Consider the following 17,907-nt stretch of genomic DNA (forward strand, 5'->3'; position numbering starts at 1 on the left):
AGAATATAACATTTTAATTTCTTCAGCAGTATTATCTATAAAAGCAACTGTCTAAAATTTTTCTCTGTTATGATAAATTTGATTCTGTATATTAAATTCTGTATTAACTGGGTGGCGTTCGCAGAGGCATCCACAAAATTGAGCGGAGTCGTCAAGGGTTTATATTATATTGTTTTGGTCATACTGCAGTAATACCAGTCGTTTTTAATGTATGCGTTGCGGGTCTAAAGTAGCAATTTTACTCTTTAGGAAATAAAAATGTTTTTATCCTCTATGGAGTAAAAATAGTTTTTATCCTCTATGGAGTAAAAATCAGCTGTTGTCAACTCAGTTGTAAATTTCTATTATAAACGATTGCATGTATCGAAATTTGTATCGATTCGTGCTTCGAAATTATTTTAAGCTACAGTCTAGAGTCTCTTCCCATAGCGTTTTAGCTTTGCAGATACATTAATCCATTCCCACACTCAACACGCTCGCCTTTACTACTTCCTTCACCACTTCCTCTACGTGACGGACCTGTTTCCCTCCCTTCCCATAGCATCATATGATTGCAGATACCTTAATCTAATCGTCATAAACAGTTCCAACACTCCGGACAGCTTGCCTTGACTACCTCCTTCACCACTTCCTACATCGTGGACCTGTTTTCCTCCCTTCCCATAGAATTTTATGATTGCAGATACCTTAATCTAATCGTCATAAACAGTTCCAACACTCCGGACTGCTCGCCTTTACTACTTCCATCGCCACTTCCTACGTGACGGACATGTTTCCCTCCCTTCCCATAGCATCATAGGATTGCAAATACCTTAATATAATGGTCTTAAGCAGTTCCCACAACCCGGACAGCTTGCCTTGACTACTTCCTTCATCACTTCCTACGTCGCGGACCCGTTTTCCTCCCTTTCCATAGCATTTTATGATTGCAGATACCTTAATGTAAACGTCATAAGCAGTTCCAACATTCCGGACTGCTCGTCTTTACTACTTCCTTCGCCACTTCCTACACCACGGACCTGTTTCCCTCCCTTTCCGTAGACTTTTATGATTGCAGATACCTTAATCTAATCGTCATAAACAGTTCCCACACTCCGGACAGCTTGCTTTGACTACTTCCTTCATCACTTCCTACATCGTGCACATATTTTCCTCCCTTCCCATAGAATTTTATGATTGCAGATACCTTAATCTAATCGTCATAAACAGTTCCAACACTCCGGACTGCTCGCCTTTACTACTTCCATCGCCACTTCCTACGTGACGGACATGTTTCCCTCCCTTCCCATAGCATCATAGGATTGCAAATACCTTAATATAATGGTCTTAAGCAGTTCCCACAACCCGGACAGCTTGCCTTGACTACTTCCTTTATCACTTCCTACGTCGCGGACCCGTTTTCCTCCCTTTCCATAGCATTTTATGATTGCAGATACCTTAATGTAATCGTCATAAGCAGTTCCAACATTCCGGACTGCTCGTCTTTACTACTTCCTTCGCCACTTCCTACGCCACGGACCTGTTTCCCTCCCTTTCCGTAGACTTTTATGATTGCAGATACCTTAATCTAATCGTCATAAACAGTTCCCACACTCCGGACAGCTTGCCTTGACTACTTCCTTCATCACTTCCTACGTCGCAGACCCGTTATCCTCCCTTCCCATAGCATTTTATGATTGCAGATATCATCATCTAATCGTCATAAACAGTTCCCATACTCCGGACAGCATGCCTTGACTACCTCCTTCACCACTTCCTACATCGTGGACATGTTTCCCTCTCTTCCCATAGCATCATAGGATTGCAAATATCTTAATATAATGGTCATAAGCAGTTTCCACACTCCGGACAGCTTGCCTTGACTACTTCCTTCATTACTTCCTACGTCGCGTACCCGTTTTCCTCCCTTCACTTATAATTTTTGGAATGCAGATACCTAAATCTAATCGTCATAAACAGTTTGCACACTCCAGACTGCTCACCTTTAGTACTTACTTTAACACTTCCTACGTCGCGGACCTCAAGCTAGTGTCGTCATTTGTTTATTTTATGATCCATACCACCGTTTATGTTCTAATATCTGTGGAATAATGCTATCAGCTATTTATTTATCTACTGCATTTAAAAGTCAACAGCTGATCATATTTCTTTGTTTATGTGTCAAATACTGCTTCCATAAGGATTACATTGAAACTTTGAGACCCAGTGGGGCGGATTCCTGAGAGTTATTTTTAACGCCATATAGATGTTGGCACTCACCGATATGATCTTTATCACCATCCAAAATTTGAAAACGATTGATTCAGCCGTCTAGAAGGAGTTTGCGTATTACGAAATGCATAAAAGTCGACGTATAAGAGCTTCGCTCGCTTCGCTCGCTCCGCTCAATAATATTCATTATTTATATATTGTCTGTATTAAATTCCGACATCTTCTTTGTTTTTACAATCTAAATGACTCGGAAGTTTACAAAAGACGTTGTTTACGTGTGTTAATTCTTATTCCAGATCAAGGCTTACTTGGATATCCTAGCAGACGCGTTGCTGCGATGGGCCCGCGGCTACCAACTCCAACCTAGAGACTCTACCTACAGTGTTTCATCTGTGTAATGTTAACTTTTGTTCATTCTTGTTCCAGACGAAGGCTCACTTGGATATCCTAGCAGACGCGTTGCTGCGATGGGCCCGCGGCCGCTAACTCCGACCTAGAGACTCTACATATAGTGTTGTATTTGTGTAATGTTAACTTTTGTTCATTCTTGTTCCAGACGAAGGCTCACTTGGATATCCTAGCAGACGCGTTGCTGCGATGGGCCCGCGGCTACCAACTCCAACCTAGAGACTCTACCTACAGTGTTTCATCTGTATGATGTTAACTTTTGTTCATTCTTGTTCCATACGAAGGCTCACTTGGATATCCTAGCAGACGCGTTCCTGCGATGGGCCCGCGGCTACCAACTCCAACCTAGAGACTCTACCTACAGTGTTTCATCTGTATGATGTTAACTTTTGTTCATTCTTGTTCCAGACGAAGGCTCACTTGGATATCCTAGCAGACGCGTTGCTGCGATGGGCCCGCGGCCGCTAACTCCGACCTAGAGACTCTACATATAGTGTTGTATTTGTGTAATGTTAACTTTTGTTCATTCTTGTTCCAGACGAAGGCTCACTTGGATATCCTAGCAGACGCGTTGCTGCGATGGGCCCGCGGCCGCTAACTCCGACCTAGAGACTCTACCTACAGTGTTTCATCTGTATGATGTTAACTTTTGTTCATTCTTGTTCCATACGAAGGCTCACTTGGATATCCTAGCAGACGCGTTGCTGCGATGGGCCCGTGGCCGCTAACTCCGACCTAGAGACTCTACATATAGTGTTGTATTTGTGTAATGTTAACTTTTGTTCATTCTTGTTCCAGACGAAGGCTTACTTGGATATCCTAGCAGACGCGTTGCTGCGATGGGCCCGCGGCCGCTAACTCCGACCTAGAGACTCTACATATAGTGTTGTATTTGTGTAATGTTAACTTTTGTTCATTCTTGTTCCAGACGAAGGCTCACTTGGATATCCTAGCAGACGCGTTGCTGCGATGGGCCCGCGGCCGCTAACTCCGACCTAGAGACTCTACAAATAGTGTTGTATTTGTGTAATGTTAACTTTTGTTCATTCTTGTTCCAGACGAAGGCTCACTTGGATATCCTAGCAGACGCGTTGCTGCGATGGGCCCGTGGCCGCTAACTCCAACCTAGAGACTCTACAAATAGTGTTGTATTTGTGTAATGTTAACTTTTGTTCATTCTTGTTCCAGACGAAGGCTCACTTGGATATCCTAGCAGACGCGTTGCTGCGATGGGCCCGTGGCCGCTAACTCCAACCTAGAGACTCTACAAATAGTGTTGTATTTGTGTAATGTTAACTTTTGTTCATTCTTGTTCCAGACGAAGGCTCACTTGGATATCCTAGCAGACGCGTTGCTGCGATGGGCCCGCGGCCGCTAACTCCGACCTAGAGACTCTACCTACAGTGTTTCATCTGTATGATGTTAACTTTTGTTCGTTCTTGTTCCAGACGAAGGCTCACTTGGATATCCTAGCAGACGCGTTGCTGCGATGGGCCCGCGGCCGCTAACTCGAACCTAGAGACTCTACCTACAGTGTTTCATCTGTATGATGTTAACTTTTGTTCGTTCTTGTTCCAGACGAAGGCTCACTTGGATATCCTAGCAGACGCGTTGCTGCGATGGGCCCGCGGCCGCTAACTCCGACCTAGAGACTCTACCTACAGTGTTTCCCCGTGGCTTACTTCCATTTAATCATCTAAGTGTAGGCGCCACCTAAAAATCTACTTGAGTTCGCTTAAGGTGTTCCAAAATATTGAGTGTTTCAAAAAGTCGTTATTTTCGTGTCATATGTTTTACGCATGAGATTGAGATGTTCTCTTGTAAGTTTCTACATTCCGTACACTTACGTATAACTATATTTGTATCTATCTTAGTTGTTTAGCGATTGACCATTCCTCGGGTGGCGCCTCTGGCCTACTTTAAGCCCTACCCTAGAACGAGACGACAGGAAAAGAAATATATTTTTTGTATTTAAGACATAATGCACGGAACTGAAAATTCCTACTATTTTCAAACACAATATCTAGTTAGGTTGTAAAAGGTACGTATTTATTTTTAGGTATAAGTTCGTAGGAGTCTTAGTTTTATTTACTTAATTGACTGATTATATAGAATATTTTCAATTTCCAGTAAGACTGTTGAAATATTGTAGTATAATTGTTAAATAGCCTCCCGAGTTGTGCTAGATTTTTGTCGCGTTTTACTTTATTTGGCCATACGTTAGCAAGCGACTCTTTCGTCAGAACCAAACCGATCAATGATAATCTTAAATTAAACCTAGTACTGCCATTCTTCGAACAATGTTTAAGTATAACTTTGTGTACAAGATTTGTAGTAGAGTATGTAGTACTATTATTATTTACAATATACCTTTTTACACGTAAACAGAGAAGCCATATGAGTGAGTTTACATCATTCATGTAAACAAAATTATATATCAACACAAAACAAGCTACCTGACTAAGCAATAATGATGACATTGTCACTTGTATGTGAAGCAGATGACGCGTTGCAGAGATAAATTGAAAAGTAATCAAAGCAATAGTCACATATCACGTTGGAATCTGACATTGTAATTCTTACCAAAACCTTAAATGATTTGGGAATGGTATATAATCAGTTCTCAAAACATTGTATGTTAAATGTCAAGCAACATAATAAACATTATATATTTATTAAATTAAATAAATAACTGAAGGACATTTTATCATGTAAATTCAGTTGTTTATCAATAGGTACTATTTGTAATAAAATACGAGGTGATTTCAAAAATAGTTTCTCAAATATTAATACTAAGACATATGAAAAAATGAGTGGCAATAACACCTTATGTTTTCCCTTCAAAGATGCAAAATAATCAGCTTTCTGCTACGAGCCTCAGCAGCTGGCTGAAGTCATAAAATTAAAATAAATAAAGTGTCTACTGTAAGTAAGTTTACCATGGATTTACGATTACTTGTTAAAGTGTGTCATGAGACGCAACGTAAAATAAACTAACGGATCAATTAGCAAACTAATATGAACAAAATTAACATACAACACTCAAAAATTTCTAGCTATAAACAATGTAATTAGGTTAAATTGAATTGGTAAAATAGATCAAATATACTTGTTACAAAAATGTTATAGCACATTTGTTTATATAGTACGACATTTGAGAATTATCAAGGAAAGCAAACAAAGACTGTAGGTTTAAGCATTTATTTTATTTTTGACTGCTTAACAATTTGTTCGAATGTCACTGTAGATGGATTTGCTCGAGATAATCATTGTTGGCGGTGACCATCACAAGGTGCCGCGATCACAAACGGTGTCACTGTAGTATATATAGGTACCAGCACATTATTTATGTCTACGCACTATATGAATATACGTAAATGTTTAGTAATCTAAGTTATGTTTATGTAACTTAGACATTATTTGTAGGTCGCATGCAGTCGTCGCTGTATGTTAGATTGATTGTATCAATGGTAAATATATTGCATGCACCCCAAGCGTGCCCGGAGTGACGTGGCACCGCAGTTGGTACACCTGGATGTTGGTATTGCCAACCTCCTAGAGGAAAAGTTCAAATTGTATCGAATAACGCGTATATTAAAAGTTAGACAAACAGACAGTTGGTTGCGTACCCAGGGGCTGGACCCCCCCAGAAGCCTGGGGGTGTTTGGGGATGGAATGAGGTCGCGGAAGATGTAAACATCCTGAGCCACCGCGACTTCAGTCTTCAACCCCTTTTTAAAATTTTGATAATAATGCAAAATAATTCTGTAGAAACCCCACCACGCTTTCTGTTGGGGGTTTGTATGCAACCTAATGATCTATTTGCAATGTAGAGTCGCCTCGAGTGGCTAACGGAGGAGTTGGATTTACATTGTGTTAGTAAGACTTGTTGTACTACCATTTGATCATTTAGTGTGTATTTGTTTTAACTTTAAGGAATTGTGAAAGCTTGTAACATTTTAATTTAATTAATAGAGTAGGCCTACTACTGTAATTTCTTTTTTTCGCTGTCTAAATATTATTATCAGTAACGTTTTAAGTGAGATGTGCGCTAACTAGGTACATGTAATTTTGTTTGATATGCATTAAATTACTACAATTTAAAAGTTTGCAGGGTATAATACCATAAAATATGCATAAAATATTGTTGTAAATCAAATTGTTCGTCTTAGAAGGGAATATGACTTCAGTACACAAGAAAACACGGATCAAATATAGTTACTGTTTAAGCTAGCAATAACAATACAATGATGTTTTACAAGTGTTACTACTATCAGAGGTTTATAATTTTCAGACCCGGTAGAATATGAAATATTGAGCGAATGTGTATATGTTTATATGCAGGCCTAATGTATATAAATAGTGAGTTTGAGGTTTGTCAGACGAATGGCAGTACTAGTCCTAGCTTAGTCCGGCTGTGTATAGGATAGCGTGGTGAAGCTCAACTGGGCCTAAGTGTTTGCATTTATTTCTCAGGTTGTACCCACCACATTTACTGTCGATGTATCTTTATTTTCTAGATAGTTTAGTTGTATTAGATGTATTTGTAAGACCCGATGCTGTTAACGTAGAACTGTTGTTGTCTATATTTTGTTGTTTTAGAGCATCAAAAAAACCGGTTTGTTTGGGAAGAGTAAATAACTATCTCGGCCTAATTTAGTTTGTACGCTAGCCCTGACATGATGAACCCCCCCTCCCCCGGCCATGTTACCCCCCAATTTTTACCCACGCTTTCATTGTCACCTCCCCCTTTTATTTGTAGACAATCTGTTAAGGTCTTGTTTATCTTCGACATTGTATGTTGTTTTGGCGCACCGATTTTCTGTTTAACTAGTATAGTCTAACACGATGCACATACACCAATCTTTTTTTAAGTGAATGTTTTTTATAAAAAAGTTTATAAAATGTAATAAATATAAGACTATGTACGTTAATGTTTGGAGCACTATTTTATTAGCACGTTAATAAACTACTATTTTACTCGAACGAGTGCACTGAGTCATTGTGATATATAGAGTCCTGCCACTGTTAGCGATGCACGTTGCACCAAGTCCTTTCCGTTTATGTGTTGTTTCTTTATTGAATAAAACGATTATTTCTCTCTTTCTCGTTTTCTGTGTTTTGTATGCTCTCGGTTTGTCATGCGTTATTTATGGACCCCTTCCTGTTTTCTCACTCTCTCTTTCTCTCTTTCTCTAGTTTAGCATGTTATATTGTAGTGCTTGGTCTGTCAGGACAGTAACGAGACATATCAATCCACCGTTGAGGTGCTTTCATTTGCCTTAGTTAGACCCTTACCCGATTGTTGACGCCCTTCAGCAATGTACGACCGATCACTACCTACCGTAGTGTTGAGATATCAACTATGTTACCATTACATATCAGATGCGAGACGTTTATTTTTAAAACTCGTGTAAAAGCTGATGTTACATCTAGGTTTCATCGACATGTACATATATTTTATGACACAATTATTACTAAATGCTATTACGAAATATGTTATTTTCATTGTACTGTACGATACATATCATATTATATATTATACATATAATAATCAAACTGTTCGTTATACCAAAATCCACTCGTCGTAAAAATACAAAAAAGTACAAAAATCAAGAATTGCTTTATTTCTTCCACACTTTGTGGTAAGGAGTAAGCTTCCTTGCAACCATGAAGGTTGGTTGTATAGCTAAACATGTTATGAAGACGATAAAGTTCAAACCACAAATGGAACATTTTCAATGTTGTTTCTTGAGTCCATTATTAAACCTGGTTTAAACTTCAAATATTAAAATTCACATGAAAAATGTTTGTCAGAACAAATCAAATTGTGATTGTTCTACAAATCTCAAATGTAAACTTTAAGTGATAACGTTGTTGTCTCATAAAACCCAAAGCTCAAACCTTCTCTGAACTCAATACACCCGGTGCATAAGGGTGATATTCATTGTTATACCTTCTTTAGAACAAACAACCATTGGTAAGTGATAAAATACTTCATGTTCTGAAACTATAAATAATCATTTCAAGGATCAGTACTTTATTCATATTTGACATATTTTACTATATGAAACTCATTAATTAAAATCACACGTTGAAAATCGTAGTCAACGTTTTCATAATATTTAAGAACTAGCATGTCCGGTTGTAAATTATTACCACCAAAATCGGCAGTTAGTTGATTAAGCTATGGGAAAGGGTCATTTAACTGCATTTTACAGCTCCGTATGTTCACAAATTTGAAAAAAATGTTAATATTGAGATTATTAAAACATTTAAACAGAAAATATTACTGAATTACAATAAAGTTGAAAGACACAAAAAGTATTCCTGAAAAGTAAGGTATCAACATACACGTCACGTGAATATACAAATTCTGACCAACCGACATGCAGTAAATATTATTTTCTAGTTTTATTATCTAACATCATAATGGGTAAAACGTGTTGGTATAGCACTGTTTGGTGACATGTTATTGTTTTAAGCACATAAAACTGTATTATTTGTTTAGCTTTCGGCAAGCTAAAGGGTAGGCTTAGTAGTAAAAAATAAAATAAAAAAAATATCCCTAAATTTGTTTTTGTCATTGCAAACCAAGAATACAGATTTTAGTCTTGAACAATAGTTGTTTGGGAAATCTGTGCAGTATATGACGAATGAAAGATAACCTCTAATCTGGGAAAGCTAAAAACAAATTCAGTTTATATTCTTTTAAATTCTGTTTATATTCTGTATTCATATATAATTACTTAATTTTTCAACTAAAACGTGATTTACGATTGATTATTATACAGTTTTTTCATATGTAAGAAATAATTTTATCATAAACTTCTCAGTTATATTACAATGAACCTAGACAAAAGTTTAGTTTTGTTATCTGTCAGTTGGAGTGAGTAAAGTAATAATAAAGATAATACTAACGTAATAACAAAAATGGCGCAGACTAATAAGTCATGTCAAACTATTTATAGACTAAAATATTTTTTCCTATAAGAAAATGTAAACTTTCATCCGTTTTTTGATTTAAAAGCTAAGCCCGGAGTGGTATGTTAATAAACTAATAACATACATAATACACTACACATTGGAATGTATCGTCAACAGTTTAATAACGAAATGGCTAAATTGCGTGTCGAACTTGACAGTTACACGAACGGTCAAGACAGTTGCTCCGGTATTGAGTTGGTTTTCCTCAATGCATCTTCCATACGTTACAAAAATACACCTATACGGTTTCCAAAGTTAACAATGCACGTATGGAAGTGAAATTTTGAAGACCGCAAATAAAAATGTAATTTATATTTTCATAGGTAAAGACTGCTTCTTTTGTTTACTTACAGAGAAGATATTATTAAAATTATTGTGATATTCGACAAAACAAATGAAACTAAGGAAAAGGTAAATAGATAATTATCATTTAATGTTTAGCCGTGAAATACTTGTTGATACGTAGTTTTTTTTCATTCACGTGCTCTAGTAGGAAATTTGGGGATTATTTTAAATAACAACAGCAAAAAGTCGTATAGTCTTGAATAGAGTGAAGTGACACATACTCTATGAGGGCATTTAAATTCCAATGTCCTCTAGATCCATCTTTAAACTGGTACTGCCACAGCGTAGGCCTACAAATTTGTATTAGTCCCTTAGCTAATACAATAGAAGGCGAGCTTCTTTAATTTAAGTTAGTGGCAAAGGGATGTTTATACAATAAAATAAATATAAAAACTTCCCTTTTGTATACTTATAACAACATTGGTATAACAAACAATAGTATACAGTGTATTTAGTCACATTTATAGGTCCTATGCACTATCTCACTACTGAGAGTGAACCTGTAAGTATTGACATTTCATGGAAATATACATTGAATTCCCATGTTGCAGCTGTCACCAAGTAAAGCCAAACAGTACAACTAACCTTATATTAACTATTGTATGTTTTATCTCGTATTAACTAACATAGTGTAAAAACTAAGGGAGGATATAGAAATTAGACCCTAGATTACTCTGCCGAAAATGTAATCTATATAAATAAAATTAAAGTTTTGTCTGTACATTGCTTAGAATCATGCAATTTTTGGTTATTTTTACGTTTCATAGCCTAAGAAAGCCGAAACGAGTCTTATCTCAATTTCTGTCTGTCTGTTTGTCCATTCTGTGGTTCCGTCTGTAACGCCAAAATGTCATTTTACGCGGACCACTCCTAGAAAACTAGAGTACCGATCAAGGTTCTAATCATTTTTCTGTATTTACTGGATTGATGAGAGTGTCTTTGGCTATAAAAACATGACCTCGCTTCTTGGATAACAAAATAACGAACCATCAAAAACCCAATTTTCTTCGATTTTTGTCAAATTTTCTCCCAACGTTTACTATTACATTTTATAAAATAAGGATCAGCTGTTTGGATTAGTTCTCACATCTAGCTGCCACTGATATGTTTACATTAAAAGTTGTTTACAAATACCGCAACCATTTCAATCAAGTTTTGTTATCACATCCAAACCAAGTGAAATTAAAAACGTTGTGCCTTACTTAACCGGTTTAACTATTCGCAAGTGCAACGATTGTTCTTGAGTTTTGATAAGTTCCGGGGAAAATACCGTGAATCAGTGTTGTATTAGTGCTGGGAAACTTACATGTTCTTAATCATCGTCATCAATAGCTTACAAAAAAGGTTTCCACTCATTGACGGCGCTTCAATAACAGTTGTGTAAAGTACAAAGTAAAAAATCACAACTGCAGTGGGTGATCGTGTTTGTTGCTACGATCTTGGAAGATCTTTCTGATTTCGCTGTGATCGCAACAAGGGTTTAACTTGCAGATGTAGCTAAACTCGATTATCCAATGTGTCACTTTTGGTTTCTACTTACTAACATTTCAACAACGATATCAGTACTTTTCCTACTTAGGAAGTAAAACTGCAATCGTCCAAAACCCCAGATTTGTGTGTTTTTGTCACATTTCCTCCGAATGTTTGCTATATATGTACCGATTATAGTTCAGAAATTACGTAATATTTTAAACAAGAAACCTTTGTTTGGATAAAGGTGGTTTCTTCTAACTGTTAACATTGAATGTTGCTTACAAATAATGCTATTAATGGGAAATAACTTTGATTTTCGAAAACTAAAAAAAAATTAAAACCAAGGGAGATTAATAACTTTGGTACTGCACCACATCATGTGAAAGTTTTTTTGAGCAAACCATAGTGAGTTTTTAAAGCTTTACGTTGTTAACTTTATATGTTACATGTTTTGTGGCCTGTGTATTTATTTATTTATATATTTGCCAACGGATTAACGCCTACAATACAGTTTGATTAGAAGGACAGTTTGAATTGGTCGTAAGTACTATAGTTCTTTTCTTAAATGTAAACGTTGGTTTTTTCGGTACTGCTACTTTTCCTTAGAACCGGTGGTAGCAGTAAGAATCATTTTTACGTACAAACACATCACTTTTAACAACTATAGTTATCGTTAGTGCTGTACCTTATTTCTTATTACATTTAATTGATGTCTTACAGTATAATTATAGCGTTTTCTGTCTGGACTTCAAAATGTTAGTTTATGCTATAAAAATGATCAAACATTAGTGAACGATTTTTTTAGCAAACCATCATGAATTTTTAAAGCTTGTCGTTGTCAACGTATAAATGTTTTGTGGACTATGTATTTATTGACTTATTTATATATTTGCCAACGGATTTACACCAATTTTACAGTTAGATTAGGCCTAAAAACGATTATAAAAAAATTTGATGACACCATAAAAACTTGCAAATAAGTATTTTGTTTGTAATTTACTTTGGTTAAAGCGTAGCACATCCTTAATGTTGTAATCCTTAATACTTAATCCGTAATGTGTATTCAATTCTGTATTTGTGTGTGTATGTCTGTTGGTTATTAACGCATTAATGTCCTTATTTCTCAGTGTTTCGTGGAAAAGACAAGAGCACCTTTGGTAATGAAAATTTCAACCCGAATAAAGTGTGCAGTAGTGAGGTTGAGGTAGTATTTTAACTACTTTTAACCAGTGTGAAAAGTTACTTTCAATTACAGGCCTACCTTAGGGCTATGCCTCATACATCTATAAAGCAATTTCTTTTATCATTAGATATAAAATATGGACTAACACGATCGGGTGACATTTAATTGCGAAGCATTCGTTTTGGCTTTGAAACTGTGTGATGTTGTATTTGCGAAGGTTTAATTCCTGTACAGTAATAGTTTTGCCAGTATATCTGGAAAATTGCACACTAAATATGCAAACCAACTCCTGTTCTGAATATTAGGTTTCAACTTACTGAGCCGTGACATGCCCACCAAGCGTCCCACCAATGTCACGCCTCAGTGTTTTTGTATAGTGCGAGTACTGGCTTTGCGCCGGAACTCAATCGGTTTGGGTCTGGCAGCAGTCCTGCAGACCCCGGGGCAATTTTTCCGAGCACATTTTCGGCAGAAGGACAGCGACTGTCATCGTTTCATGTCAAGTTTTGTGTTTGTAATGTTATTTTTATATCAGTTAACATCTAGTCACGTTTTTACTGTGCTTCATACTAACCAATTTCTTGTAACATGTAATTAAACGGATTGCCAGTCGTCAGATGAGGTCCCGGATGGGAGGTTTCGTTTTGCTGCTGTCCTCGGAGAGTGTCGCCTGGGGGGACACTCCATCTTCCACCTCCTGGGTCTGCCAATGGCCCAGCTTCTCCGGGGATCATTAAGCTACGCACCGTCATCCACCACCACCGCCTGCCACCAGCAAGGAACATGTTGTGCCACGCAATACGCAAGTTATAGCCTACTTTGAAATTACGAACATTTTAAAAGACTTTATATTTGAAAGGGGCCCCGCAATATGATTGATTCTTCGTTATTTATTTTTATAGTATTGTTATTTATTTAATTGTTAATTTTTTCAAAGTTTAAAGTATATTTACAGTTACCATCTTTAATTATTTCATTGTTAGGCCTAATTGTTACTGGTACCAGTTTTTGTAATTCAGAAGGGTAAATTTTTTGAAAGATTTTTAAAAGAATTCTTTGGATGGCTGACATTGTTGATTGTTGTTTTTTGTTGATTTTGATTAATTATAGGCTTTGTTGACAACTGTTTGTTTGTTTTTAATATTCACCCACGGCCTTTCACTTTTGTTAGGGATGTGGGGCGGCCACTCGCACTGTCACTATGGGTGGCATGCTTCCAATAGTTGTTCGTCTGGGGGCGGTGCGAGGGGTCGGCTCAGATGGTAGCAGAGCGTGGTTTTTTGTGCTCTATCCACGAAGGGCCGTGGTTGGATTTGATTTTTGGGTGATGCTGGTCTGGCAGTCTTAGGAATTTTTTGAAGAAAGGTTGTCGTGTTGGGGTAAGCACACTGTTGTTGTAGTTTTTTATTAGGAGCTCGCCCTTGGCCGAGTCACCGGGTGGAATCTGGTTAATGACTTGCATCCTTTGGGAGCAAGAGTGTCTAAAGCATGGCCAAACCCAAAATTGAAACTGTGTGTGTGTGTGTGTGTGTTTACCTCATCACACAAATGATAGGTGTTGTTGTTTAGTGTATGTATGTATGTGTGTATGTCGTGAGTGTAAGTCCGTGTTTTTGTTTTGGTGGCTAAGGCGGTGTGTATGGGCAGTTTCTTCTGTTTGGGACCTCATCTGACTGTAGGCATTTCAGTCCAGAGCCTTTAGTTAGTTAAGTTTGTGAATTGTTCGTTGTAAAAAAAATTTTTTGTGTGTGTTTTGTAGGTAGGTCGACTGACTGAGAGCAAAATGGGTTTGTTTGCTCCACTGCCCAATCCCATTGCTGGGGTTTTGAGCGACATTCGCCCGGTTGATGGTTTAGAGGTGGAACCTTTGTTAGAGTTTTTGGGAAAGGTGTTGCACCTGAAGGAGTTCCCAGGCATGGAGGACTCAGTAGTGTTGGAACTGCTGGTTCCACTCTGCCTGAGACCTCTTGGTGACAAATTGTTAGACTGTTTGAAACGGGGAGTAAATTTTGACAATTTTCACAGTGAAGTGCTTGAGCTCTTTGTCCCCTTCAGGGTCATGGAGAGATTGAAGGTTGAGAGAGTGTTTCGACCTCAAAAGTTTGATGAAACTCTCAGACAGTATGTGGGTGACATTTGTGGCGTGTGGCGTGTCCTACGGCTGGGCATCCCTGAAAACCAACTGGTGGACATTGTCTTGCAGGGGTTGAAGCCTGAGGAGCGGTCCAGACTGATTTTTGCTCCAAAGCCTTCTTCTTTTGCAGACCTGGATAGGTTGGTCATCCTTTCACGGAGCGTTCAAGACGCTGATTGTCAAAGGGAGCACGTTGCGGGGCATCTTCCCCGGACTGGTCCCCATCCCGCTGTAGCATCCGTGTGTCGAGGTCCTGAAACACCGCAGAGACAGAGGCATCCTATCGTTTGCTTTGGCTGTGGTCAAACAGGTCACATGAGACGAGAGTGTCGTCAGAAGGTTAATCTTGCGACTTTGTCCAAAAACCTGAGTAGCTCACAAGGGGAAAGTTTGCCTAAACCGCCCTGTGAGAAAGCTGTTTTGGAGAAAGTCAGTAAGAATTTGGTTTCTGTGAGTACTGCCCCTTCTGGGAGTGCTGGTTTTGGGGAGCCTCTGTCGCGGGGAATGAGGGAGCTTGCATGCATGGGAGTGAAAGCGGCGCGCTCAACTTGCCCCCGACTCAACATCTTCTTAGGTAAAACGGTGCAGAAGGCCCTTGTGGATTCTGGGTCAGCCCGTTGTCTCATTTCCCTTTCCCTGTTTGAAAATCTAAAATCTTCTGGGCTAATCAAGCAAGTTGAGCGAAGTACCCACATCTGCTGGACTGCCTCGAAATCCCCACTTCCAATCATCTATGAAGCCCGTTTGAAATTCAAGATTGAACATTTTTCTTGGGTGTGGAGTTTTTGGGTAGCCAAGGACCTTTGCATTCCTGTCATTTTGGGAGCGGATTTCATCAAGCATTGTGGCCTGATTTTGGATTTAGGCAGAGGCCAGTGCTTCTTTCGTTTCGCAAGACGGGTGCTCATTCCTTTCGCAGATGAAATTGTGGATGGTGCAGCTGTGGTAGAGCCTGAGACACCCAGCAAACCAAAGGTTGATCCATTAGGGCATCTGACTCCTGGCGAGGCTGAAGCAATCAGAACATTGTGTTCTCGTTTTCCTGAGGTGCTAACGCCAAAGCTTGGAGTCACCAATCTTTTGGAGTACGAAATCCGTTTGACTGACACCCGTCCAGTTCGTTCCCATCCTTACAAGCTTGCTCCACCCAAAATGGAAACACTCCGTGGAATCATCAATGAGCTTCTTGAAAATGGGGTAATTGAGCCTTCTCGCTCAAGTTACGCAAGTCCAGCTTTTCTAGTTCCAAAGCCAAATGGCAAGTCTCGAATGGTTCTAGATTATCGCAAGTTGAATGCTCAGATTGAAATTGACTCTGTCCCTCTCCCTGATTTGCACTCGGCGTTTGATTGGTTCGGTAAGGCCAAGTATTTTTCCGTCTTTGATTTGAACCAGGCTTACCATCAGATTCCTTTGAAACCTGAATCTCGACCTCTCACTGCCTTCTGCGTTCCGTGGAACTTGTACCAGTTCACACGTGTTCCCATGGGCCTAGCTGTGGGGGCCCAGACCCTCACTAGACTTCTTGACTCCATCTTCCATGACGTCAAGTTCAAATTTGTGTTCAACTATCTTGACGATCTTTTGGTGTACAGTGAGAGCTTTGAAGACCATCTGGTTCATCTTGAGGAAGTCATGAATAGGTTGCTTAGGGCTGGCCTTACCGTAAATCCCGAGAAAGTTAGTTTTGCTCAGGCTGAGATTTCTTTCCTAGGTCATCTAGTATCTTCTCGAGGTGTCTGTATCGATCCGGCTAGAACCCAGGCTATCAGGGAGTTTCCTCCTCCCAGAGATGTCAAAGGCATTGCCCGTTTCATTGGCATGGTGGGTTTCTACCGGCGTTTCATCCCCAATGTGGCTGAGTTGGCGGCTCCTCTCAATGAGCTTCGGAAGAAGGGCGCCAAGTTTGTTTGGGGTGAAGCACAACAGATGTCTTTTGATCTTCTGAAAGAAGCTATCATGCAACCTCCAGTTTTGGCGATGCCAGATTTCAGTCAAAAGTTTGTTTTGCAAACCGATGCTTCCTCCGTTGCCATTGCGGCTGTGTTGTCTCAAGAGGTAGATGGTGTTAGGCAGCCAATTGCGTATGCCTCACGCACTTTGAACCCTTGCGAAAAGAAAAGCTCTTCTGTGTATGAGTTAGAGTGTTTGGCTGTCGTGTTTGGAGTGAATAAGTTCAGACGTTTTTTGGAACACAAAGAGTTTTTGCTGGAAACCGACAACCAAGCGCTCTCGTGGCTCCTTGCACATCCTCGCCAGCTTGGGAAAATTGGTCGTTGGGTGGTCCAGATATCTTCCCTTAAATTCCAAGTGCAACATGTTCGAGGCACGCAGAATGTGATTGCTGACACTTTATCAAGGATGTATCACTCACCTGACGACCAACCTTCTGATCAGGAGGAGCACACTGGGTGTGCCGTGCTCCTGGAGTTTCCCCTTGCCTTCTCTGAGTTCATCCCACATCAGCTAAAAGATCCCGAGCTGGCTAAGATCATTGGTGAGCTTCAAAATGGGGGAGCCCACCCCCCGTATTTTCTGTCCCAGGGTGCCCTTTGTTGTCGAGACCGACAGCAGGGTAAACCCAAGGTTGTGCTGCCTAGTCTTCTTGTACCCATGGTCTTTGCGTACTTTCACTCTTCCCCTGTGGGTGGGCACTTAGGGATTCACAAGACCATTGCGAAGGTTAGGGACATGTTTATCTGGAAGGGTATGGACAGGGACATTGCGGCACGAGTGCGTTCTTGTCAAACATGCTCGCTAAGCAAGCCTGCTCAGAATACCAAGTATGGGTTGTTGTCATCTGAGGTGGCGGAGAGACCTTTGGAGAAGGTTTTCATAGACTATGTAGGGCCTCTCCCACGTAGCAAGTCAGGAAACAAATTCTTACTTGTTTGTGTGGATGCCTTCTCCAAGTTTTGTTGGCTTTTTCCTTTGAGGAACGCCACTGCACAGCTCACCGTGCAGGCACTTCGTACCCATTTGTTCCAACACTTTGGGATACCCGCCACCATTGTTTCCGACAACGGAACTCAGTTTGTTTCTCACCTTTTCAAAAGAATGTGCTTTGGGCACGGTATCCGCCATGTGACCACTTCCCCTTACTATCCACAGCCTTCACATGCTGAGAGGTTCAACAGAAATCTTCGATCCGCTCTCATAGCTTTTC

The 17,907-nt window shown here is 39.4% G+C and overlaps 1 protein-coding gene across 2 annotated transcripts in view; it reads left to right on the forward strand.

Annotated features, from left to right (window-relative positions):
• Positions 1-2,727, forward strand: part of LOC128993612 (uncharacterized) — an 82,008-nt gene extending 79,281 nt beyond the window's left edge. For both annotated transcript variants that reach the window (XM_054417609.1, XM_054417610.1), the window contains one exon: positions 2,638-2,727. In XM_054417609.1, coding sequence (XP_054273584.1) covers positions 2,638-2,697 — 60 coding nt within the window. In that variant the 3' untranslated portion in view covers positions 2,698-2,727. The remainder of the gene's footprint in view (positions 1-2,637) is intronic.
• Positions 2,728-17,907: the final 15,180 nt, after the last annotated feature.

The sequence above is a fragment of the Macrosteles quadrilineatus genome, unplaced genomic scaffold (genome assembly GCF_028750875.1).
Source record: "Macrosteles quadrilineatus isolate MER2022 unplaced genomic scaffold, UCM_ALF_1.0 Scaffold_4__1_contigs__length_99947679, whole genome shotgun sequence".
Taxonomy (NCBI): Eukaryota; Metazoa; Arthropoda; class Insecta; order Hemiptera; family Cicadellidae; genus Macrosteles; species Macrosteles quadrilineatus.